Genomic DNA, 25,843 nt, shown 5'->3' with positions numbered 1-25,843 from the left:
TTTACGCTCTATATTATACGTATAATATTATGCTAAACACACTAATTTTGTACTCTAGATATAATTATGCTAAACTTAAATTCAGTCACACATGCATACAATCCTTTCTGGCAGCTTCTGCAATCTGCAGCATTAATTGTTAGATTTCTTTGTCCATGCACTATATATTGTTTTCACCAACAAAGCTACTAGACATCTTTATTAGTGAGAGTTGTTGTCTTGTCCACAATCATGTCCATTTTTTCGTCATCCTTAGAGTCCACTAGATTACTGAGGTCCTCTGTAGCATTACTATCATGCTTAAGATCGACCTTAGTGTCCAGTGAATCAGCAACAGCCTCCTTTACATAAAAATACAATCAGTTGTAATATTAGACAGGTTGTAATTGTCCCACCATTACGTCATCAGCCTCATTTGCTAGTTCCATCTTGGTTTCAGTGATAGGAAGCTGAGAGTACTGTGACTGCTCCGAATGCTCAGATAGGGGCAGCGTTATTCCGCTTGGGAGAGTGGATTTTAGGGTGCTTGTGTCTGCAAAAATTTGGTGTTCAATTAGCTACTGTGCATAAGAGGTGCTTAATTATTCTACATCAAAAATCTACCTTTTAAGCTTTCACTTGTAAGGTTAGACATTCCAGTCTGCAGTAAAGAAGAGCATGTTAAAATTTATCCAAGGCGATTTAACACTTACGGTATCATATCTTGAAATTGTAGAAGGACGGAACAACTTCATGCACCAGTAGTTGATCTTTTGCTTCACCTTTGTACAAAATGGTGCAGCAATTATAAATATACTATTCACCTTACCTGATCATTCCTTATAACATGGAAGAACAAAACAGCCACTCCCTATATAAAAATTATTAAGTATCAAGTCAATGATAACACTAGAGTTGTCACTTCACCTGGAGTGAATTGAGGATGGTGAATATCCAGACGAAAGCTGAAGTGTTTCTGACGAGTGTGAGCAGTCCAAATGCCCATGTGAGGCCCAGCAGGGGCTGGAGAACAACTACGCCCTGCAGTAGAGACCTGCAATATATTCATGAGCTAGCACATGCAGTAATATAGCATTATTGCTTAACTTGACAAGTTCAAAATTACTCTCCTCCTTTTCCATTCGCTTAGCAGCACTTTTTTTGTTCTTCCAAAGCGACTTCAAAATGAATACCAAAAAAACGATGTTGATCTGAGAGTGTTGATAGTGTATAGATCACAAGTATAATAGATTGTGGTGTACACTCACCACAATAACTGCCAGCATTGGAGCAACAAAACCAAAGATTGTCCCATCCCGAGTTGTCAACCAGCAGCTGCATTCACAACAGAGTCATGAGAAAATACAGACTATCAATCACTCACAATTCTGATTGTTCAGTTTCTGCTATACCATAGTAGCGCCACCTAACGGCCACAGTGACTAACACAAAGGGCAGGGGAAGTACTAAAGGGAATATGTAGTATATATACACATGCAGTCATAGCAACAATTGGCATTACTTACAGTATCCAAGCATAAGAAAAAACCACCACTTCCGTGTTACTGCACTGAACACGGCCACCAACAATAGATAGAGCATGACTCCCTCACACAACATCCAACAGAACACTGCCAGGAATAGGTAATGAAGGAGGGCAGTCACAAAGGCACAGCCAACCTAAGAGAAGAAAAGACTTTCTGATAACAAACTTTATTGGCTTGGCCATTGCCTGTTACCCTATTTCCAACTGCAGTGTCAATTCCAACAATAAACACTAAGAAAGCCAGCAACAAAGAAATGGAGAAGTTGAGATGAACAAAGTAGTGGACTTTGTTGAAGAGTTGTTTTCTGCATGTGTGTAAAAGATATGGCGTGTAATTTGAGTCAGTATTGTGCCGGGGTAAAAAGGTTTTACTGGGACATTTGCCGGGAAAATTGCCGTGGCAAAACGGTTTGGCTCGCTAAATACCGGGACGATTGCCGCGGCAAAAAATCAAAATTTTGTGGATGGGTAAATTCCGCTCCAGAATGTTTGCAACCGCAAAAACATTTACCAGGCCAGTTGCCGCAGACTTTTTGTCTGCTAAAGAATTGTACTTCCCCATTGTTTTCCTGTCTCTCCTCCTTCCCTCATTAATCCCGATTATATATTGATTGGGTGTACAGTTTTTGTTGTTCACTTTTATAAAACAAAGAAACGATTAACACAACTTCTTTGTTGGGTCACAGAGATAAATGTTTTGCTTCAGATATGATACTCTTGCCAGTAAACGGAGTCCATGGTGGTTTGAGCTGTGCCAGTAAATGCAATCCATGGTGGTTTGAGCTGTACAAGACTACATTATCTACTTATTAACTCTCTGAAAGCTGAAAGGCAGCCAATAACGAGATCACAACATCCATAGTACAATAATGTACACCACGAGGCAGATCAGGTGCACATCACGGGATGATTAGATCTGGCCTGGTAAATATTTTTGCCGTGGAAAAAGGCCTGGTAAATTTTTTGCCACGGTAAATGGCTCAGTAAGCATTCTGGAGCGGTATTTACCCATCCAAAAAATGTTGCTTTTTGCCGGGGCAATCGTCCTGGTATTTAGCAAACCAAACTTTTTTGCCGCGGCAAATGTCCCAGTAAAACCTTTTTGCCCCGGAAAAATAACCGGCACAATACTGACTTAAATTACACGCCATAAAAAAGATATCTTTTTATCTAATATAAATCTTAGTCACACCACATTTTTTAGTAGAACACTATATATACACTCTATAGTGTGTAAGCTGACAACCACAGTATATTATTTTGTAAGGCCCACATGTATGGTATATGACAGTACGAGCTCACACACACCCTTGAGCAAGGAAAAAGATGACAGCTACTATGAGACAGACCACAGAGATAGAGCAGCCGGCATAGGAAACAACATCAAGAATTTTGCGTTCAACAAGAGAACTATTCTGTTAGCAAAAAAATGCATAATAAATATTGGTACAATATGGAGTGCATAATTTGTATTGATACCTTTGGTCCTCCCAGATCCACTAAGACAGCAAAGCTAGTGAGATGAGTACTAGAACACTGAACAGTAGTTGTGGATCCCTCAGTAGCATTGTTGATAGTTGATACTCCATCACTGATCCAGCCACCATTGCCAACTCTGCATGCTTCACAATAAATAGTCAGACTGTGTTAATTTTGCAACATACGGCTCAGAGAAGTTCCAGAACACGCAACGATAATTTTCTGGGTTTTCAACCTATAATTTAAAGTGGAATCAATATAATCTTATTATGGCACATAAAATTTGACTCAGTTGCTCACTTCATTGAAAGTGAAGTTGAGAGACAAAGGGGATTGTTGGAGTGTCTGGGAGGGTCGACCATTCCCCCGCTCCCCTACCTGAGATGAGATGACAACTGATGCCCCCTGGGTGGTATTACTGAGACCATCAGTGGGGGTAGGCAGAAACGAGCCAAGGTTTTGGAAGAGAATGAAAACAGTTGGGATAGCTATAAAACCAAACTCATAAGTGCATATTATTTTAATGATAACTTCCAAATTTACTGTACCAGTGTTTTTTTGTTCGTCCAGTCTGTCTGCCAACAATGCTGAGGATATCCGAATAGCGGCAGGTACCAGAGTGGATGAGTTTGTGTAATTGACCAAATCTTCTATTTGAGGAAAAGTGATGTCTTTCGTGATGTCTTTGGAGATGTTAATCAAACTTGAAGAAATGGCTGTGTCCATTAATGAGCAGTGAACATCATAACTATACCCTCTTACCAATGTTAGGCCTGGACACTCTAACTGGCTCAATAGTTCCATTAGCGTTCTGTGACCTAGCCAACAGAACACCCAGTCTCTCAGCATTGTCCAGCAACACTTGACTTCCTGCATCAGTCTATAATATTACATGAAAGAGAAAGTCTTTAGCATAACACTCTAATTTGATACTATAGACTTACAGACTGTAAGTCATTCCATCCCTGGGAGTTGTTTATCTCCAACACATTGTTCAGAACATCCACTATAAGCTGGTGAAAACGTTCTACTGGTTAAATTTGCTTCCTGTTTGATGGTATAGATCTACCTTCATGTAAAACAGTGATCTTTGCTACGTATATAGGATATACCACACCTACGAGGAGGATATGCACTCTGACATATCCTCAACTACTGTGGATACTCCGAGGGATATATAACCACGGTAGCAAGATACGGAGTCTGGGTAAGTGTAGTTATATCTGACTTATAATATTATATATACCATGTGACCGCAGCACTATATAAAAGGATCTCCCTCTAGCAACAATCCAATACACGATGCATATTGCGGCAAAAGAGCAGGACTATATCGGATTTTACAGCCATTAACCATCTTATAAGCAACAAATCGACTCGTACAGATGCTCAGGAGCTTCCTAAGTCTGAGCATTCAGTGGCGGATCTAGGATTCTTGAAAGGGGGGTTCCAGTGGCTCGTCAGTTGTTCAAAACAGTGAGCATGCGCTTGACCTAAAAAAAGGTTTTCACTTTCTTCAAACAGTCAGCATGCGCTAGAGAGTTTTTAGCCTTTTAGTTTGTAAAAAACTGCTCAAACAAAGCTTTGCAAAACTTACAAGAAATAAAGATAAGTGATAAGTGCTAGTAATAAAGGAAAACCGTCTTGCTAACTAGTTGCTTAAGTGCCTCCCACTCACTTATGTCTCAGATGGGGGGTTCAATTGGACCCGAAGAACCCCTTCTGAATCTGCCACTGGCATTGTGCATTCAACATCTTTTGCTGCAGATGCAAGCTCTTCTTGGCAAAAATGTACATGGGTCGAGGCTTAGCACGCAATCTATATTGTTGTAGAGCAGATTCTGCTGTTGCTTTAGAGTCTTAGTACCATTAAGCAAGGCTCCTTTCTGTTCTTGGACAAATGAAAAATATTGTGCCCCGGGGCTGTTGACCAATGAAATTAATTAGTGGTGACGTAAGTGTGGTATAAATGATTATACTGTTATATATAGCAATGCAGTATATACTCCAGATATACACTACCTTTTCTCGCCTACCTCATTAGCGTCCGTGGTGGTGGACTCTTCTTTTAGTGCACTGATCACCAGACTTAGCACTTGATTGGTGGCATTTAGGGAGGAGGGAAGCAATGAGATCGCGTTTGGCTGAGTTATGGCGGCCAGTTGCATGGTGAGATTAGCTGCTTGCTCTACTAGCTCCTCGCTTGAAGTACTGGTTACCTATATACAACAATCAAGATCATTGTATGTAACTATTTGGGCACAAATCAAAATAATTATCTGTTTGTATTGTTTAGATACCTGCTCAAGAATACTAATAAACTCCATGTTTTTACATTGTAGTACATCAGGGTCAGCCCACACACCTTCACTGTTACAGTAGCGAGTGGCTTGTCCTATATAAACATTACAATACTCGGTAAATAATATAATAGCAAAAGTTACAGCTGTCTTTTTGGCTTACCGCTAACGTCTGTGCCTAGCTGATGAGGACATATTCCTTGTACAGTCACATTTCTTCCAGTTTCAGGCCATTCGACATCCCAGATGGAGTCACGACCAGGTGGACAAGTAGTAGTACGTACTGCATTGAACATCGAAAGTAACAATATCAAATAACAATGCCATTCACTTTACCTTGATCATTTGGCAGTGTTGTTCCAATGATAGCAGCACCATCACTGATAAGGAAAGGAACGGAGTAGTAAGCAATAACTTCAATTGTGTAGCGAGTGGAAGGTTCAAGGATGGAGGGTATAGCAAATCTTTGCTGTGGTGTACTGGGACTGAATGGTAGAAGATCACTAGACGATGGGTCTCCAGTCCTCCCCCAACTGATGTTGAAATCCATGACGATGACGTCAGGTTGTGTTGCAAGTGCTGGGAGTGTCCATGACAATACCAGATGAGTGTCAGTAGATAAGTAAACTATCAGGTTAACTGGTCTTCCATCAGCTGCATATAATACGATAAACGATAAAATACGGTTCTGTAGTACTGTTGTGTATTCTAACAAGGCGTTATAGATGCAGCGAGCATAATTATTGCTCAATTCAGTACAAGCATAATCATGAAGATATCTCTTACCTTTAGTTGCTGAATTGAAAATGTGAGCATCAGCGTCATCAACAGGAGTAGTGCCGCCTGTGAACTCATTCACAGCATACACCCTCAAAATATACTGACTGTTTGGAATCAGTTGTCTGATAGTGAAGCTAAGCATGTTGTTGCCCCTAGACACTGTGCTTACAGTGGAAATTGTGGAATTAGCACAGTCATTCCTGCAAAGGATGTAGCGATACTCAGCTATAGGGATATTATTTTCTGCTGGAATGATGAATGTGATTTCCACTGCACGCAAGGAAATGAGGCTGCTAGTGATAGCAGTATGGTTAATTGATTCAGGGACATCTGTATGTGTGTGTATGGAGTCATAGAATCGATTATCCGGCTAATTTCTGAACAGGGTCAAAGTTCTACTATAATTAGGCATGTCCCTTAAATGCGCACCATTACCATGGCTATGGGCGTGGTTATCATTTGTGCATGCGATCATGTGCCCCGCTATTTTCTCAGTTGAGTGGGTGGACATGTACAAACTATAGGTATGGTTTATCCACTCGCTTATCTGGCATATTCCAAACAGACACAATTGTTATAGTTACAATTATAAAGTGCATGAGACAGTAGCATAAGATGATATTTCATGTAGAATTTATTATGGGGAGCTGTAGTTAGTCAATTGTAACAGTTTAGAGAACTCTATATACATAACGAATGTGCAACAGAGAGCCAACGATGTCGACCTAACCAATGACCAATGAAGATGCTGACAGAAGCCATATTAGGTCAATTGTAATTACTGAAGTTATGCCAAGAATTAACACGAGTGTGTCGCAAAGATAAGACTATAGGAGTGAAGATGGGGATGGTGATAATATATCGTGGTTACTAAAAGATGTTTGAGGTATGTGTTAAACCCTTTCGTGGCATTGCACTTACAGTAACTGAATACTCGCACTTCTCTTTGCTCAGTTGATAGCCCACAAGGACCTGGATCATTGCTCAGTCGACAGCTGTAAGTTCCTTCGTCACCTATGTCCACACTCGACACAATCAGTGATCCAGTGGCCATACTCCCATCAGGAGCTGTGATTTCTAACGGAACCATATTGTCATCAGTAGCGCAGTTTAGTTCAAGCGTCTCCCCAACGAATGCACAGACAGCTATATTCTCAAGTCCCACCTGGTTGTTTAACCTGAGAATCATCACAGCAATAATTATATTAGAATGATTTGCTCCTGGTAATGTCAAAGGCTATATAATTATGTTAGCAGAATACCTGGAGCAGCCATCGTATATCAGGGGTGCAGAGAAAAATTCATCAGCAGTTCGAGCAGTGAAAGTGACAGCATCTCTGTCTGTATAGTGGAGTTTACCAATCAAACAATGGAGTGAATAATTATGTAGCTATAGCAGCAAATTCATGGAAGTCTGACACATGAAAATTATGAAAATCTCCAATGATTTTCACTTACAGGCAATCACGGAGGCAACGGTTTCTGAAGAATGGTCCAAGTATGTAGTGTTACAAGTGTAGCTGTTGTTAGCGCCAGAAATGAGCAGAGGTGACGTGGACACGACTATACCAGCACCATTTCGCCACTCGTAAACTGATACCTCCAAGGTACTCTGTCTGGTGCAATTCAACGTTACGACACGTCCTTCCGGAATGCAAACAGTACACCCAACAGGGACAACATCACCAATCCGTGAGAACTCAGTGGGAGAGCACACCCGAACGGCACCTATATTACAAGACAACATGCAATCATACATCTATGACTCTGGCAGACAGGGTTAGGTATGCGTTCAACACCCGATATAGGAATGTACGACGTACAAATTCTGACGTTTGAAGTTGCCATGTCTGATTCAAATGTGTTGTTTGCTCGACAAGTCCAAGCTCCGACCACAGCCCGGTAAGCTGCCGCCCTTGCTGCCTCAAGAGAGTCAAATAAAGGAGCAAATGTTGCATTTAACAGTGCAAAGTTCAATTGAATTCCACCTTGCAGACGACCAACAAACGTAGGTCTGAGTACCGATTCTGGAAAGAAATATTGTGGCATCAACACCATACGATCCACTGACGCCGAAAAAAACTCTGTACTATCCACGATGTTTGGAGTACCGGTCCTTAATTCTGAGTAGAGCAAGTCTCCATTAAGCGACCATGAACGGAATGGAACAGGAAAGGCTTGTGATATATTTAGGAAATTGTTTGATTCAGCATTGACTATTTGACAGAGAACAGTAACAGTTCCTCGGAAGTTTGGGTCAATGCAAAAATCAGATCCTATCTTGTACTCGATATCAGCTGTGAGTTCCGTTGTACCAGCTATACTAAAAGGATCTGCAAAACAAATTTTGTGAATAAGAATTCTCACATGAGATGGCCATAAATTATACTATTATAAAGAGGAGTATTTACGTACTATTTTTATAATAGACTCACTAAATAGCTTAAACCCACATACATATAATTATACAGTATAATAGTAGATGCATGTGATGCTAAACAAAACTTACTGTTGTCAGTAGCAAAATCAAGAATAGGAGGACCTCCAATAACTTGTAGGGAGGTATTAGCCAAGTGACACTCTTCAAATTGCGTTCCACGGAAAAGGCAAACTTCACAAATGTACAAGCCATTGGAAGTTGATACAGCGCCTGGAATGAGAACCGTTGATGTTAAATTAAGCCATTCATTAAAGTCTCCACCAATTCGCACCAAGGGATCAGTTCCAGATACTTCTGAAAGAATACTTCCTGCAATAGGATCTCCTAGAAAACGAAACACAAAATGAATGCATGTACTTATAAACTCATGTGTTCCAGTAAGATACTTCCTGCAAATTGTCATCGGAGTGATCATCTGCGTACGTACTGTATAGTATACTAACCAGTGAGTACATCTCTTCTTTGGAACAACCATCGGATCGATCCTCCAGGAAACCTCTGCAGCCAAGGCAGGCACCAGAAATTGGCATTGACATTCTCTTGTACAACAGCAAGAACTGTAGGATCATCAATTAGAATTATTACTGACTCCAAAGTCAAAGCAGCAAATTCGAGAAGCTCGGGATTTTGACCTAGCTTCAATAGTTGGATCTCGGGGCCTGACAGTGTAATGTTTCTTTCGCTAGCACCTACGATGCCTGTCACTGCGACGATGCCAAGTACCAGGGTTAGTTGAAGAACCTTGGAGACCATGGCTGAATGCAGATAGGGCAATGAATAAATCTAGCTGAAAATGCAAGCTTATATCACTGAATTTGAAACAGAGCTATCACAAGGACATATGTAGATGTGATAACTTAAACAGAATAAGAACATAAGAACAATCTAGTAGGCAATAACCAAATAAGGGCGCCAAAACAGGAAGTAGATCTAATCATACACACACATGACAGCACATCAGCACTTGTCTTACTTCTTCACAATAATTGAGTGTTTCTTGGGAACCTGCATACCACTAACAAGGCTAAATGTTGTTACACAGTTACTCTCCATATCCATTACATAATATTGTACTTAACATAATATACTGAAATCATACCCCAAGCCCACAATGGTATCCTCAAAGCAAATTGTGCTGCAGCAGGTGCTTCTACTCACTACTCAGCTATGTTTAGCAAAGATGAAGTTCAGGAGCCCTTCCAGACAGCATTTGGTAAATTGTAGTGATGGACTTGCGTGAATAACTTCTTGAATGTCGAGTCTAAGCAGAAGTGATCTTTAGCTCATAATTATGTATAAAGCTTTAAGTGACTCCTCGTCGAACGTAAAAGGCAAGATTTGGTAGCAGATAGACTGGCCATAATCAGTAGGGACATATCATCCCCTTCTTGTCGTAGAGCGAAACACAAGAAAGGCCCAGCCAAAGTAGAGGAGAACTTAACAATGAATGTAACACGGATCACAAACTTCAGAATACAAATAGTATACGTGATACCACGATTACTCCCTTTTAGAATGCGCATGCGCATGCGAGCCGCTTTTTCCGAGTTTAGAGGGCAGCCTGAATAGTTAGGATGGGGATAGCATTCTGCCCTACATTGACGGACTTCTGATTGGAGTAGAGGGATAATATAATAGCAAGAGTGGTGCTCCAGAAAGACCATAATTATGGGTTTGAGTAAGGTAGTTAGCACCATGCAGGGGAACATAGACTCGCTGGTCAGTCCACATCCGCAAGGGAAGGGACTGGTCAACTGCCAATCAACAAAATTAATTGTTCTTATTATACCGAATTTGGTAATGACCAATCACAGTGCAAAAGCGATGTCATGTGACATGATTCGCCCACGTATTTTGTTTAGTTGCATGGGTGCAAAGCAATGTTGTGTTAGAATAACCACGCACATAACCCACACATTCACCTGATAATTATACAACTTTGGTCAACCGCACAACCCACACGATGATGTCATGCATACAACTACTTAAAATTCCATTAGAACAAATCGAGGTAGTTAACCAGTCCCTTCCCTTGCATATGACTGACCAGTGAGTCAATTATGTTATTTGACGTATCTGCACATCCGGTAGTAGCTAGTGGGGCCTATATGGTGAAAATTGCCAGGGTAAGGGTATCACAGGAACAGCCTGTTATTATAGGGGCATTGCATGGTGCCTGTGGGGAGAGGGAAGGAGTTAGTAAGCATAAGGTTTGGTATGGCACGGTGAGCGACGGGACTCAGCTTGCTGTCTATATGGCTACTTGAATCCGTTGGTCCATTGTGTCGAGGATCGTAGGTAATGCGGCTGTGAGAGCTGCTTGGACGTAGTTTGTTACCATGCTGTTGAATGCTGCTACGGTGTTGCCTGGAGTCTGGGTATTGGAACTGGTAGCCTGGGTTGGTACCACCAACACAGGCTACCAGTTCCAAGTGTGCTCGTAGAGTAGTGGCTATGTTGATAACGTAGACGATAGAGAGGAGATAGATCTACGTACAGTCTTCTAGCTCCGCTTTGTTAGTTTTCAGTACTTTCTAACACATGCACTCCTGCTTCTATCTATAGTGAAATTTTCCCAGTATAAGATCTAGATCTAGAAAGTATTGCAACTGCCAAGCAGAAAAAAGTAAGGTCTGAGGACTATGATGCAATATAAATGAACAGTGCAGGAAGCAATTAATTGTTCATATAAGTAAAGTAGAGACGTTTGGGTATGCAATTACATTGAACGTCCACTCTCATTCAGGGATGGATATTCCTCTGAAAAAATACGATAACTATTATGTTAAGAAGAGAAAAGGATTGAAACCGCATGTCATGCATCTGTAGACTACATTATAACCTATATATATAGGCACATTACATGCAAAGCTACTCCCTTTCTTCTGTTCCAAGCATTCCGTGACTCCTGTACTGTTTAAAGAAAGTAAGGGAACAGTGGAACGAAGAGAACAATGGAACGCTGGTACCAGTAGGAACCATATGGAACAGTAGGAACCTTGAAACACTTGGAACCATAGAACAGTAGGAACCATAGAACAGTAGTTTGCTTTATCAGTTTTTCACTATTATTAGATGCATGTAGGGGGTCCAGTAAAAAACTAAATGCTGTTATGTGCTTTCATTTTAATCTCTATTCTAACACAGTATACACTATAGTCTATATTTTTATCATAAGCAGGTAAAGAGTTGAAAGATATTAAATTTTACTCTCAACTCTTACTGTAAAAATTCCCAAAAACACATATGAAGAATTGCTAGGATTGGTCAGGGGAAGTACCAAAAAGCGTGGAAACAATAAAGCGACATGATTTAATAAAAAAAACCACCCCTCTGGGGGTAGTGGGAGAGCAAGCTCATTACAAAGTATGCATCCTTAGCTTGAAGGACCCAAACTGGAATGATAAAAAAGTCACACAAACACACTGCATGTCACTCGCTGCCATGTAGCTATATACGGCCAAATTAAGCGCCAATTAACCATGCAATGATACGATTAAATCAGTCTTGAAGGTATACCAATGCATTTTTAAACTGTCTTTAATTATGTATCAATTACATATCTAGCATACAATTACACTAAACGCACTCTTTTTTTTAAGTCAGTCACACACACAATTAATAATCCCGGCCCTTTCCACCGTCTGCAACATTAATTGCCAGTGGAAGATATGTTTTGCCCATTGTTTTTTCACCAACAAAATTGCTAGTATCTTCATCAATGAGCGTTATTGTCGTGTCCTCAATCATGTCAATCCTGCCGTCCTCCTTAGAGTCCACTAGATTACCGAGGTCCTCTTTAACATCACTATCATGTTTAAGATCGACCTTAGTGTCCAGTGAATCAGCAACAGCCTCCTTCACATAACATTAATACCATAAACACATTACAGGTTGCGCTACTGTCCCCACCATTATTGTATCAGCTTCAGCTACTAGGTCCATCTTGGTTTCAGTATTGGCCGGAAGTTGAGAGTACTGTGACTGCTGCTCCGAATGCTCAGATGGGGGTAGTGTTCCTCCTCTTGGGAGAGTGGATTTGAGCGTTCCGGTGTCTGCAAAAAGAAATTCGGTGCTCCACAATACTAGCTATTAGGAAAATATTATCTTTTTAGGTGCAATCAGAAAGTAGCTAGTTAATAGCATGTAGAATATAATGATACCTTTTGAGTTTTTCCTCGCAAGGGTGGACATTCCAGACATCTAAATTAGACGAGGACATTAAATAATAAGTCAATTTTAACTCTCACTGTATCATATCTTGAAATCGCAGAGGTACGGCAAAACTTTCTATACCAGTAGCCTATCTTGATTTCTCCTTTTACCTTGCATGGAAATACGAAATTTAGGTACTGTACAGAATTATAAAATAGTATTGACAGTACCTTATCATTTCTTAAAACATGGAAAAACAAAATAGCCACTCCCTACACGGCAAAAAACGATATAAGTATTAGATCTATTATGATAACAATAGATTGAGTTGTCAGTTTACCTGGAGTGAGTTGAGGATGGTGAAGATCCAGGCAAAGGCTGAAGTGTTGTTGACGAGAGTAAGCAGTCCAAATACCCAAGTAAGGCCGAGTAGTGGAAGGAGAATAACTACGCCCAGCAGTATTGACCTGTTTAAAGGTAAAGAATCATTACAGTAACTATAAGAATTATTATTCAATTACTTGGCAAGTTTTGTCAAATTTCTCTGCTCATCAAATGGTTTTCCCACTCTCTTTGCAACACTTCTCTTGTTTTTCCAAAGCACTTTCAGAATGAATCCCAGGAAAACAATGTTGATCTGAGGTAGTTTTTATCGGAATGTGTAGATCACAATGTGGTGTACACTCACCACAATAACTGCCAGCATTGGAGCAACAAAACCAAAGATTGTCCCATCCCGAGTTGTCAACCAGCAGCTACATTCACAACGCAGTCATGAGAAAATACAGACAGTATCAATCACTCACAATTCTGAATGTTCAGTTTCCATCACACCATAGTAGCGCCACCTAACGGCCACAGTGACTAACACAAAGGGCAGGGGAAGTACTAAGGGAATAGATAGTGCCGGTATACACACGTCATGCGTGTAACTGTTAAAGGCAAAAGATTGACATTACTTACAGTAGCCAAGCACAAGAAAAAACCACCACTTCCTTGTTACTGCACTGAACACGGCCACCAACATCAGATACAGCATGACTCCCTCACACAACATCCAACAAAACACTGCCAGGAATAGGTAATGAAGGAGGGCAGTCACAAAGGCACAGCCAACCTAAGAGAAGAAAACACATTTTAATATATAGCATGTCTTAGCCATGCACGTTACCTTATTTCCAACCGCAGTTTCAATTCCAGCACTGAACACTAAGTAAGCCAACAACAGAGAAATGGAGAGGTTGAGATGAACAAAGTAGTGGACCTTGCTGAACAGCTGCTTCCTGAATGTGATAATGTCACAGTAGAAACGCTATACACTAATGTGTAAAGGAAATTCTGATACCTAAGTTATATGCCATGTAAAGCTTGGTATAATATAACAGTGCATGGCATTGCATGGAATAGCTCACACACACACACCCTTGAGCAAGGTAGAAGACGACGGTTACTATCAGACAGAGCACAGAGATAGAGCAGCCAGCATAAGAAACAACATCAAGAATTATGTTCTCTACTTCAGAAATATTCTGTTGGCAAGAGAGTAAGCAAAGTAGTAAGTGCATAGCTGCTGTTTTGATACCTTCAATCCATCTCCCAGATCCACTAAGACAGCAAAGCTAGTGAGATGAGTACTAGAACACTGAACAGTAGTTGTGGATCTCTCAGTAGCATTGCCAACAGTTAATACTCCATCACTGATCCATCTACCATTGCCAACTCTGTGCATTTACAAGAAAATTCTGTGCATGCACAAGGAAATGTTATTGGTGCAACTTACGGCTTAGAAAAGTTCCAGAACACACAACGATAACTTTCAGTGTTTTCCATCTATAATATAGTGGAAGTGGAATCAGTGGGACATAAAATTTGACTGTTGCTTACTTCATTGAAAGTGAAGTTGAGAGACAAAGGGGATTGTCGGAGTGTCTGGGAGGGTCGACCGTTCCTCTGCTCTCCTACCTGAGATGAGATGACAACTGATGCCCCCTGGGTGGTGTTACTGAGACCACCAGTGGGGGTAGGCAGAAACGAGCCAAGGTTTTGGAAGAGAATGAAAACAATCGGGATACCTATAATTATACATATTAATTTTGCAGAACCAAGTTTAAGTAACTACTTGCAATAATTATACCTGTGCTGTTTTGTTCATGCTGTCTCTCTGCCAACAGTTTTGGAGGTATTCGAATAGCAGCAGGTATCGGAATGGGTGAGGTTGTGTAATTGACCAAATCTTCTTTTTTAGGGAAAGTGATGTCTTCTTCCATGATGGCCTTGGAATTGTCGATCAGATTTGAAGAAATGGCTTCACGATTTTAACATTAATGAGCAGTAAAACTTATTGTAATTATTACTCTTACCAATGTTTGGCCTAGACACCCTAACTGGCTCTGTGTTTCCACTATCATTCCGTGATCTAGCCAACAGAACACCCAGTCTCTCAGCATTGTCCAGCAACACTTGACCACCTGCATCAGTCTATAGACAGAAATTGTTTAGCATGCCATCACAATAATGATACCACACTTACAGACCGCAAATCTTTCCATCCTTGAGAGTTGTTCACCTCCAGTACATTGTTCAGCACATCCACTATCAGCTATGTAAGAAAGTTTACTTGCTGTTTAGCTGTTTATACCATTTGAATGTAGTATTTGCATGCTGCTGCCGTATCTCTATTTTAAAAACAAATTTCTCGCTTACTTCATTTCCATTAGTGGTTGAAATCTTCAACTGTTCCTCTAGTGCCCCAATCACATGACTCAGCACTTGATTGATGGCACTTAGGGAGGAAGGAAGTAATGAGATCACGTTTGGCTGAGTTATGGCGGCCAGTTGCATGGTGAGATTAGCTGCTTGCTCTACTAGCTCCTCGTTTGAAGTACTGGTTACCTATATACAACAATCAAGTTCGTGTGACTGGTTAGGACAATACCATAATAGGAAATACATCATAGGCTGTGTGTACTGTTTAGATACCTGCTCAAGAATGCTAACAAACTCCATGTTTTTACATTGCAGGACATCAGGGTCAGCCCATACACCATTACTGTTACAGTAGCGAGCGGCTTGTCCTATTAAGATTAGCAACAATACTCGGTAGACGTCTAAATAATGTTATACAGCTGTCTTTTGGCTTACCGCTAACATCTGTGCCTAACTGATTAGGACATATTCCTTGTACAGTCACATTTCTCCCTGTTTCTGGCCATTCAACATCCCAGATAGAGTCACGACCAGGTAGACAAGTAATAGTTACTGCATTGTAGAATGAGTGTGCATGTATAATTATACAGGAACAGTTTCATTTCACCTTGGCCAACCGATACCGTTGTTCCATTGATAACAGCATGGTCACTTATAAGTAAAGGGACGGAGTAGTAAGCAATCACTTCAATTGTGTAGCGAGTGGCAGGTTCAAGGGTGGAGGGTATAGTGAATCTTTGCTGTGGTGTGCTGGAACTAAATGGTAGAAGATAACTAGACGATGGGTCTCCAGTCTTTCCCCAGCTGATCCTGAAATTCGTGACAGTAACGTCTGGATGTGTTGCAAGTGCTGGGAGTGTCCATGACAATACCAGCCGCGTTTCAGTGGAAAATGCAACCATCAGGTTAGCAGGTTTTCCATCGGCTGCATAACATTTAATGTGAACACTTAAAGCTTCACATTCTAACATGTGAACGTACAGCAAAACATCCAACAAATTCAATACAAACCCGTAATTATGAAATTAGTATCATTAGCTAGTGAGATGATCATGATACTCACCTTTAGTTGCTGAATTGAAAATGTGAGCATCAGGGTCCTCATCAGGAATGGGGCCCTCTCCAAGCTCATTCACAGCATACACTCTCAGAATATACCGACTGTTTGGAATCAGTTGTCTGATAGTAAACCTAAGCATGTTGCTGCCCGTAGGCATTGTGTTTACAGTGGTATTAGTACAGTGATTCCTGCAAAGGATGTAGCGATACCCAGTTATGGGGATATTATTGTCTGCGAGAATGATGAACATGACTTCCACTGTATTTAGAGATATGAGGCTGGAAGTGATAAGGGTGTGGTTGATTGGTCCGGGGAGACCTATAAGTTACAAAAAAAGTTACGTATATAATTATATGTACGTATAGGTGTATCAGCATACGGTAATAACAGGAGTTCAAAGAGGAGTATCCAATTCCACACACATTCCATTCTACTTCTTGGACTAATTTTACGTCACTAGTACTAGTCTTGTATTTGTGTAAACTGTTGCATGACCACGTATATTGTGCGTGTATATAACTAATATCATTCTATGCGCACCCACTGAAAATGTTGACTCACCTGTGATCTATATTATACGTACCTTGACAGATTGAAGCTGCCCCACTCCAGGTTCCATTACTTCTACAAATCCTAGTGCTGTCTCCATTGAGAGTGTAACTAGACTCACAGCTGTACATGACCTGAGTACTCTCGACTAGTACTGTATCATTGTATATTAGAACACCATTAAAGAGATCGGGAAGAGCAGCACAAACAGGCTCTCCTATAAATTAGAGAAACATATTCATATAATAATTATACTCACTATAAAATGTACCGATACAAATAGATGTAAACCATTCCTGCAAACAAGCTGCGCGTGGATGCATGGTATTGATTAATTCCAGCATGAAATTGTTGGTGGAAACTTACACACAAATATCATTATAATCAAGCATGTATACTTTTGGCACATGCATGCATGCATGCTATTTTTGTTTTATATACTGATGGTGGTTGCTCATTACTGCATGACGCTGCTAACTTATCCGTTACCTCTTATAATTATATATGACACAGATATTATTTTCACTTTGTTTTTTGTGCACGTGGTTCACTTCAATTTTGTCAAAATGGCATACTACCATGAAAATAGAGACTTGAGTCAAAATAATTATACCAGTTAACATGCATAATTATATGAGGTCTTGTCCATAGAAGAATCAATTAAAATTGAGGATATCTAAGCATCTATATACGTTGGTTTGTATGCCTGTGAGAGACTGGAACTAATTATGATTATCATTTTTGTGATTAGTATGTTTTGTGCGTGGGAGAAAGAGACTCTAGGAGAAAAGAGAATTGTGTTACTGGGAGCTGATTTTAAAGTAGGTTACCCTATGAAAACTAAGCTAATTTTAAAGTAGGCTATCTACGAGAGCAAAGTAGGCAACACAGGAGTGCTCGGTTACATATTGGTGGCAGCGGTGGGATTCTTATCTACTGGTTTGGATAGACCCATGATCTATGAGTGGTAAAACTCGGACAGGAATGATATACAAGAGAACAACACAAAGCGAGGATCAAGGCACCACAAGTACCGCTAGTGCTAGTCAAAGTCAGACGGACATGGCAGAGACAGACGAACAAACGGTTATACTGAAGGCCCTTCTAGAAGATCGGAGAACTCTAGAGGCTGACTTACGAGAAGAACGCAGAGTTCGGGCTGAAGAAGCAGCCAAGAGAGATGAAGACATGCGGGAGCAGATGGATTTGCTACGCGGATTAATTGGAGCACAGGGTGAGGGCGGCGGCGAACGGAGGGCGACGTCCCAGGATCCGAAGGTCGCCAAGCTCACAGATGCAGACGACATTGAGCCATACATAGTAACTTTCGAAAGACTAATGACTGCTTATGAAGTACCAGCGAATCGCTGGGTGTTCAAGCTTGCTCCTCAATTGTCTGGCAAGGCCCAGCAGGCCTATGCGGCTCTAAGTGGGGAGGCTGCGGCAAACTACACCCAAGTGAAAGAGTCCATCCTTCGTAGATACGACGTCAACGAAGAAACGTATAAGAGACGCTTTCGAACAGCATCAGTGAGGACTGGTGAGACTGTGATGGAACTACGAGTGAGGCTGGAGGACCTGGCCAAGAAATGGTTGAAGGAGTGTGACACTGTGGATAAACTGCGAGATGCGGTGGTGTTGGAACAGTTTTTAAATTCATTACCAGCGGAAGTGAGAGTCTGGGTCCAAGAACACAAACCCAAAACCAGCGAAGCAGCGGCTCAACTGGCGGATAACTACCTTCAAGCCCGACAAGACTCTGTCGTGAGTGAAGGAAGGGAGTCGTCAACCCCAAACCCTATTGTGTGTGCAAAGTGCAACAAACGAGGTCACAAGGCACGGAACTGTAGAGTTGGAGTGGATGATAAAACTAGCTCTCCCCCACCTAGGACGGAAAGACCTAAGAGGGATCTGAAAGATATTACCTGTTTCACGTGTAATCAGAAGGGGCACTATGCATCCAACTGTCCCTCAAAGACGAACCTTATGTGTGTGGAACGAAAGAGTAATTTTCAAGGCAAATCAGAACTGACTCAGCACACGATGGAGCCGAAGCCTGGAATCTTCCAAGCAGGGACTATCGAAGGACACGCAGTGACGGACGTTTGCTTAGACACCGGATGTACTCGAACAATGGTACGAGAAGATTTAGTCCCAGTGGAAAAGTTAATCGAAGGCGATTCGATTGCGATATGTTGTGCTCACAGGGATACTGTGGTGTACCCCCTGGCTAGAATTCAAGTAGAAGTTAACAGGACTACACATGAAGTGGAGGCAGCTGTGTCGAAGACACTGCCACTATATCGATGTTGATGGGTACCGACGTACCAGTACTACCAGCACTCGTTGCAAAGAAACTGGGTGACTGCCAAGAGGCGGACACAGCCTGGGCGGTCATGACAAGAGCCAAGAAGAGAGCTCAAGATCAAGCAGAAGCCACTGACCGACGCAACGAAGAAGAGTGTGGAGTACGTCCCAATGCGGTGTTGACGGATGACTGTGAAGACACTACTAACCTACCTGATTTCGAGGATGATCTGTTCGGTGTCGTACGAGAAAAGAGTTTACTGACTAGAAGTGAAAAACGTGCTCAACGCCGAAGGTATCAGCCGATTGACGAACCGATGGAAGAAACTAAACGAATGTGTAGTGGGGCGGAAGAATTTCAGAAACTCCAACAAGAAGACGTGACTCTTGAAAGTATACGGAAGGCCGCAGATAACCCCGCTTTAACGGGTGGGGGGTTCTTCAAGAAGAACGGTCTGGTATACAGACGTTGGCTTCCTAAAGGAAGACATGAGGTGGAACAACTTGTGTTGCCGTTGAAGTACCGACCCGAGGTACTGAAGCTAGCCCACAAGACCCCATTTGCTGGCCACCTTGGACAAGACAAGACCGTGAATCGGATTAGTCAGAGATTCTATTGGCCCATGATGTTTGTCGATGTGCGGAGAGTGGTGAAGACGTGCCACGAGTGCCAGAAGACTGCTCCAAAAGGGCGATTTAAGGCGCCTATGATTCCCCTACCCATATTTTCAGAGCCGTTCCGAAGGATCGCAATGGACATTGTGAGACGAATCCAAGCATTTAAGGTGTACTTGTTGGGCCGACATTTTATGGTACAGACAGACCAACACCTGCTGAAGGAAAGCAACTCTCGATTGAGCCGATGGCGTACGACTTTGAAATCAAGTATTGATCTGGAAAGTCGAATGGGAATGCGGACGGTCTCTCGCGGGCGTTTGCACCGTAAAACTAATTCCCCTAGTTTCACGTAGGAGAAGGGGGGAGGTATGTGAGAGACTGGAACTAATTATGATTATCATTTTTGTGATTAGTATGTTTTGTGCGTGGGAGGTCAGGTGACTGACCTCGTGTTAGAAAGAGACTCTAGGAGAAAAGAGAATTGTGTTACTGGGAGCTGATTTTAAATTAGGTTACCCTATGAAAACTAAGCTGATTTTAAAGTAGGCTATCTACGAGAGCAAAGTAGGCAATACAGGAGTGCTCGGTTACAATGCCAATGTCGTCCAATTGCCTATACCGGTACAGTAATGCAGTCACTCAAATAACTTACTTTCACACACTACTCCAACAATATCTAAGTGTCCACAGTTGTTACTTTCCAGGCCAATAATATGGGCACAGTCAATCAGCCTGGACTCATTTCCAACACACTGTAGGTTATCAAAAAGAATATATCCAGTTCCTTGTCCTTGTCCAAAGTATTCCAGATGGGATGCATCAAGAGCTGCGTGTAAAAAACTTATGGTATATAGACGTGCCGGGAAACTTTAACAAAAATGGACTAGTATAATTTATATAGTTGTGCTTCTGACCCCTTAAATATGTGCCCCCGATCGCCTATGTATCTCAAGTTAAAAGGAAGGTAATACACTTTAAAAATGGTGTGTGGTTTTGACGCAAGTGCGTGACTGTTGTGGCAACTATCAGGAAAAACCGCAAGAAAAAACACACGTTTGCCACAATAGCCATGCACTCTGCGTCAAACCACACATCATTTTTTACAGTGTATACATTCTTATGCCCATGAATGCCTTTTATCTAAGTTCATATAATTATGCATATAAAATATGCATGATGACGCATGCATGATGAACAGATGAATTTCCCTAGCAATCATTAAGCACGCAATCAATTAGCTAAGCATGTGATCACATTCCTATATACAAACAATCATCACCAAGCACGTACCTATAAGATATCCCAGTTGTTGGCAAGCAGTATTAGCTTCAATTAATCCCCAGCTATCATCACACACTGTACCCCAGGTATTGAATCTGGTACTATACACCTCCACTCGACCACTGTATGTGTTGTTCCCCCCGACCAGCCTTACAGCTCCATCCTGAACACACACTGCAGGCAAAAAATTGATTAAATGAACCACACACAAAAATTTGTAATCTATGTTGGCCAAGATAAAGCACACAAACAAGTTTAATAAAAGACAGTATAATTATACATTTGATTCGACTCCTGTCTGCATGGGATGATTTGTACTGCCCCCAAATTTTATGTGTTCAGCAAACAAGTCAAGTGTTCATCATAATTATCAGCAGAACCATGCATCTATGCATGTACCTTGGCAAGTTGGAGCTGACCCACTCCAGGTTCCATCCCCCCTACAAGTCCTGGTGCTGTCTCCACTAAGAGTATAATTAACCTCACAATGGTACATGGCTTGAGTTCTCTCAACTAGTGTTGTACCATTGTATCGTAGAACACCATTAGATGGACTTGGAAGAGCAGCACAAACAGGCTCTCCTATAATGCATGATGAGGAAAACTATTGACATAATTATACTGATAAGCAATAAAGATTCAAGATTCAGGAGAATGTAGTGAAAGACTGGCAAATTAACCTGCACAAGTTGGCACAGATCCGTTCCAGCTCCCATCGCTCAAACAAGTCCTTTTGCTACCGTCACAACTGTAGGTCGCTACACTCCCCCAAAATGTCGTGGAGTGAGAGACAGTCGAGTTGATATGAGAGTGTAGCGATGGACACAAAACTGCTGCATGCATGGAACCACACATGAATTCTCGATTTTTACTGCTTTATATTCAAGGTGATGTATACATGCAGAAGCCGATCGAAATTCAGTGAGGACTTCAATTATTGTGTGTATATGCACACATGCATGACTGTTTCGGTGAACTGGTGATGTATAATTATTGCATCTATATAATTATTATGCCATACACATACTAATAGTTAGTATTCACCTCCATCACACACTACTCCAGCATCTTCATTGTGATGACAGTTATGAACACCCACACCACTATGAGGACAATCGATCAGTCTGGTCTCATTGCCAGCACAAGCAAGGTTATCAAGAAGAATCTCTCCGTTTCCTTGTCCATAGTATGCCAGGCGGACTGCATTGAGAGCTATACAGGTAAAACGATCGTTAGTATTACAGCATATGCGACAATATATACCTCTGTAGAAAATCCTATTTCACCACACACAAAACATAATTATAGTATACAAAACCTCTGAATAAAAGACTACATAGCTAACATACAATTTTCCCACAAACAGTGAAAGAGTCCTATATTTGAATCTTTCATAATAACAGACATAATTATAACAACAATGCACTGAACTAGCAGTCACACTTCAACAATTATACGTACATACCTGTACGATATCCCATTTGTCTGCAAACGACAATAGCATCATTGATGTCCCAAAAATCATCACACACAGTCCCCCAGGTATTGAGACTGGTACTACACACCTCCACTCGGCCATTGTGTGTGCTGTTCCCCCCGACCAGCCTTACAGCTCCATCCTGAGTACATACTGCAAACAGAGTATATAATTATAGGAAACACAAAACTACTAACTGAAGCCTTTAATTTAAACAATTAGTGTGTCTGTCCATGCATATACATGGTACTTTGATTAGTGAAGATAGTCAATGCACTGTAATTAATTTTAAAAGCGAAACAATTAAGGACAGAACTGTATAATTATAGTGTAAGGTGATCTAGGCCACATGCCTATACCTTGACAAGTTGGAGCTGATCCACCCCAGGTTCCAACACTCCCACATGTTCTAGTGCTGTCTCCACTGAGAGTATAATTAACCTCACAACTGTACATGACCTGAGTGGTCTCAATTAGTACTGTATCATTGTATTGTAAAACACCATTAGATGGATTGGGAAGAATAGCACAAACAGGCTCTCCTATAAGAGGAAGAAAACATAAATTCGCATGCTGACATGGAATAAGAATCAGTGAATACACTACTAACATGCAAGTACGTATGCAAGTATTATCATTCAAAACGACCAGACGATGCAACTAAACCTGCACAAGCTGGCACAGGTCCGTTCCAGCTCCTATCAATCTGACAAGTCCTGCTGCTACCATCACAACTGTAGGTGGCTACACTCCACAGACTCAGTGAGGAGTGAGAGACAGTCGAGTTAATGTGGGAAGTCAGCAATGGACACCAAACTGCGTAATTATAAGTTTCGGTTTTATCATGAAGTAGGCCTCCATGCATGTGCATGAGCTCATGTATAGGGGAACCTAGCTAATCTATAATTGCAATGCTGTTTCCGACATAACTGGCAAGACTCTAATGTTACAGACGATAGTCTAGCGTGCAGTAAAAATTAACCCAACAATACAAATGGTAAATACAATTGTGCATGCATGCCCATGACTATAGTATTAAGTCAAACAAATAGAACCTTACTTTCACACACTACTCCTATATCTTCGGAGTGGTGACAGTTATGAACACCCACACCATCATGGGGACAATCAATCAGTTTGGTCTCATTTCCAGCACACTCAAGATCATCCAGGAGAATATCTCCATTTCCTTGTCCAAAGTATGCGGGAACGAGCGCATCAAGTGCTGCATGTAAGAAAACCCATGGCAAACCAGTACTGTACACATATTACGTACAGAATTGAACAACACAATCGCATTAAATAGCACCACTGACAATTATAATATTATACCTGAACGATATCCAAGTTGTCGGCAAACTACATAGGCATCAGATAAATCCCAGCCATCATCACACACTGTGCCCCAGGCATTGTTATGGCACACCTCCACTCTACCATTAAAAGCTTTTGAACCATCAGCAAGTCTTATGTCTCCATCACTGCAGACTTCATCTATATACAGATAATATACACGTGACACTGCATGGGTCACAGACTCACAAGGAATTTTGTGACTCGGTGTCATAAAATTTTGGGCCCCCCGGGTCTAGAATTTTAACATTATAGTCCCCCTCTTAAAAATTTAGGTCCCCCATTAATTAAAAGTCTCAGCACGGCAGCGGTAATATTTATGATGCATTGTGGAGAACTTACGTATTATGGACTAGTAGAACTGTATGGACATGCGTATTTGTACTTGTATTATTGTGAATGTTCTAGAATAGTGATGTAATATTAGAAGATTGACCATGTGTTGTTGTGTAATACCCGGATATAAAAGGGTCAGTTATTGTTTTTGTAAGTCAGTTGTGTTTATTGCTGTGATAAATATTGAGAAGTTGACAATGAGCGCAAGCAGGCGCTGATATGCATGCATCGTAGTGCATGAATGTGCATTCTCAAAAGTACAACAACAGAAAAACCAGGTATTTACAGTCTTTACAGTCTCTATGCAGTGCCATGCAGTTGCTGAATGGAGCTCTCCTCACACGCACACATTTCATGTGGTACCATGCACTTGTCACAGCCTGCATCATGTCATTCCATGATCAGGCCTCACGCAATTGTAGCACAAAGCACAAAGTTGCTATTATTAGTCTACACAAATATAGCGATAGCTATACACAACATTGATTGTCTTACAGGCAGATCCAACATTGCAGAGTTCTCCATTCACTGCATCAAAGCATTTAACTTTTCGGTATAAGCATGAGTAACTTGAAAGGTAAATCTTCCTTCACTTTTAAATTCCATGGTATAGAATAATATCCATGGTAGAATTATAATTTTACTCTACTTTTATACACTCTTTTTATTATTATTGCATGTCAATTATACTTGCTCATTATAATAAAAATTTGCAAGTTTAATCACTCAAGCATGCAAATCAAACCTCACTTTGGCACACTACTCCAGCATCTTCGGAGTGGTCACAGTTATGAACACCAACACCATTATGAGGACAATCGATCAGTCTGGTCTCATTGCCAACACAATTGAGGTTATCGAGGAAAATGTCTCCAGTTACTTGTCCACTGTAGTCAACACTCAATCCATCACGAGCTGCATGCATGTAAAAAAACTGCATTACAATTAGCATAGTAAATAAGTAGTTCCTATCAAAATGTAGACTCTTTTCACACCTGTATGATAGCCCAATTGTCGGCAAGCTACATTGGCATCAGTTAAGTCCCAACCATCATCACAGACTGTGCCCCAGGTATTGTTAAAGCACACCTCCACTCGACCACTGAAATCGGTACCATTAGCACGTCTTATATCTCCGACACTGCAGACTTTTCCTAGAATACACTTTATTGAGGCACTAAGCAGATAACTGAATATTAACCTTGACAATGGACTCCAAACGCAGCTATTCCCAGTAGAATAGCGGCAGCAGCAAACATTATGTCGATCTTGGAGATGAATTATCTAGTTAAAAGATGTGTCACTGAAAATGCACTATCATGCAGAGTCAACAAACATGTTAGATCTATAGACAATCACGCTTATTGTTATCGTATCTTACATGCCATGTGTGTAGCTTTTTAGAAATACTTCCATACATGTTTTGTAAACTGAGCAGTATAGATGCACAGCTATAATTATAGTGTTGAAAATTTGC

At 41.1% G+C, this 25,843-nt stretch overlaps 3 protein-coding genes across 5 annotated transcripts; 2 read left to right on the top strand and 1 right to left on the bottom strand.

Moving 5' to 3' along the window:
• LOC135335369 (uncharacterized) lies at window positions 1–25,703 on the bottom strand. Of its 3 annotated transcripts, none has more exons than XM_064530839.1 (37): window positions 25,568–25,703; window positions 25,362–25,520; window positions 25,117–25,281; window positions 24,010–24,171; window positions 23,738–23,902; window positions 23,344–23,493; window positions 23,037–23,219; window positions 22,666–22,830; window positions 22,245–22,412; window positions 21,881–22,033; window positions 21,600–21,782; window positions 21,210–21,374; window positions 20,572–20,745; window positions 17,029–17,211; window positions 16,449–16,763; window positions 15,993–16,310; window positions 15,821–15,937; window positions 15,659–15,753; window positions 5,041–5,223; window positions 3,949–4,017; window positions 3,767–3,884; window positions 3,553–3,720; window positions 3,305–3,492; window positions 3,190–3,239; window positions 3,005–3,140; window positions 2,834–2,940; window positions 1,719–1,830; window positions 1,506–1,659; window positions 1,364–1,445; window positions 1,248–1,314; window positions 1,087–1,190; window positions 907–1,033; window positions 809–850; window positions 693–761; window positions 604–640; window positions 396–532; window positions 1–341 (listed from the first exon to the last, which is right to left on the bottom strand). In XM_064530839.1, exons 1-37 carry the CDS (start codon window positions 25,623–25,625, stop codon window positions 189–191), a joined length of 5,181 nt encoding a protein of 1,726 aa, XP_064386909.1. In that variant the 5' UTR covers window positions 25,626–25,703; the 3' UTR covers window positions 1–188. The 3 variants fall into 3 exon arrangements, with proteins under 3 accessions (XP_064386909.1, XP_064386910.1, XP_064386908.1); XM_064530838.1 differs by lacking the exons at window positions 1–341; window positions 396–532; window positions 604–640; ... (14 more) ...; window positions 3,949–4,017; window positions 5,041–5,223 and adding exons at window positions 12,043–12,382; window positions 12,437–12,579; window positions 12,688–12,727; ... (14 more) ...; window positions 15,210–15,278; window positions 15,383–15,571 and having other exon boundaries at window positions 21,881–22,030; XM_064530840.1 differs by lacking the exons at window positions 15,659–15,753; window positions 15,821–15,937; window positions 15,993–16,310; ... (13 more) ...; window positions 25,362–25,520; window positions 25,568–25,703 and adding exons at window positions 5,305–5,399; window positions 5,468–5,587; window positions 5,641–5,958; ... (5 more) ...; window positions 8,594–8,848; window positions 8,968–9,423.
• On the top strand, window positions 17,955–19,307 carry LOC135334709 (uncharacterized). Its single transcript, XM_064529987.1, has one exon. The coding sequence runs from the start codon at window positions 17,955–17,957 to the stop codon at window positions 19,305–19,307; it is 1,353 nt and encodes a 450-aa protein (XP_064386057.1).
• LOC135334708 (uncharacterized) lies at window positions 19,307–20,272 on the top strand. Its single transcript, XM_064529985.1, has one exon. The coding sequence runs from the start codon at window positions 19,307–19,309 to the stop codon at window positions 20,270–20,272; it is 966 nt and encodes a 321-aa protein (XP_064386055.1).
• Window positions 25,704–25,843: the final 140 nt, after the last annotated feature.

The sequence above is a fragment of the Halichondria panicea genome, chromosome 4, assembly GCF_963675165.1.
Source record: "Halichondria panicea chromosome 4, odHalPani1.1, whole genome shotgun sequence".
Taxonomy (NCBI): Eukaryota; Metazoa; Porifera; class Demospongiae; order Suberitida; family Halichondriidae; genus Halichondria; species Halichondria panicea.
The sequence above is the reverse complement of the archived record's forward strand: the minus strand, read 5'-3'. Positions and strand labels throughout refer to the sequence as shown.

Coding starts and splice junctions, on each gene's coding strand:
- LOC135334709 (XM_064529987.1), top strand. CDS start 17,955: ATGAGTGGTAAAACTCGGACAGGAATGATATACAAGAGAACAACACAA.
- LOC135334708 (XM_064529985.1), top strand. CDS start 19,307: ATGGGTACCGACGTACCAGTACTACCAGCACTCGTTGCAAAGAAACTG.
- LOC135335369 (XM_064530838.1), bottom strand. CDS start 25,625: ATGTTTGCTGCTGCCGCTATTCTACTGGGAATAGCTGCGTTTGGAGTC. Junction 22,831..23,036: donor ATCAGCTCCAACTTGTCAAG/GTATAGGCATGT, acceptor CTCTGTTTGCAG/TATGTACTCAGGATGGAGCT. Junction 20,746..21,209: donor ACAACTGGGATATCTTATAG/GTACGTGCTTGG, acceptor TTTTACACGCAG/CTCTTGATGCATCCCATCTG.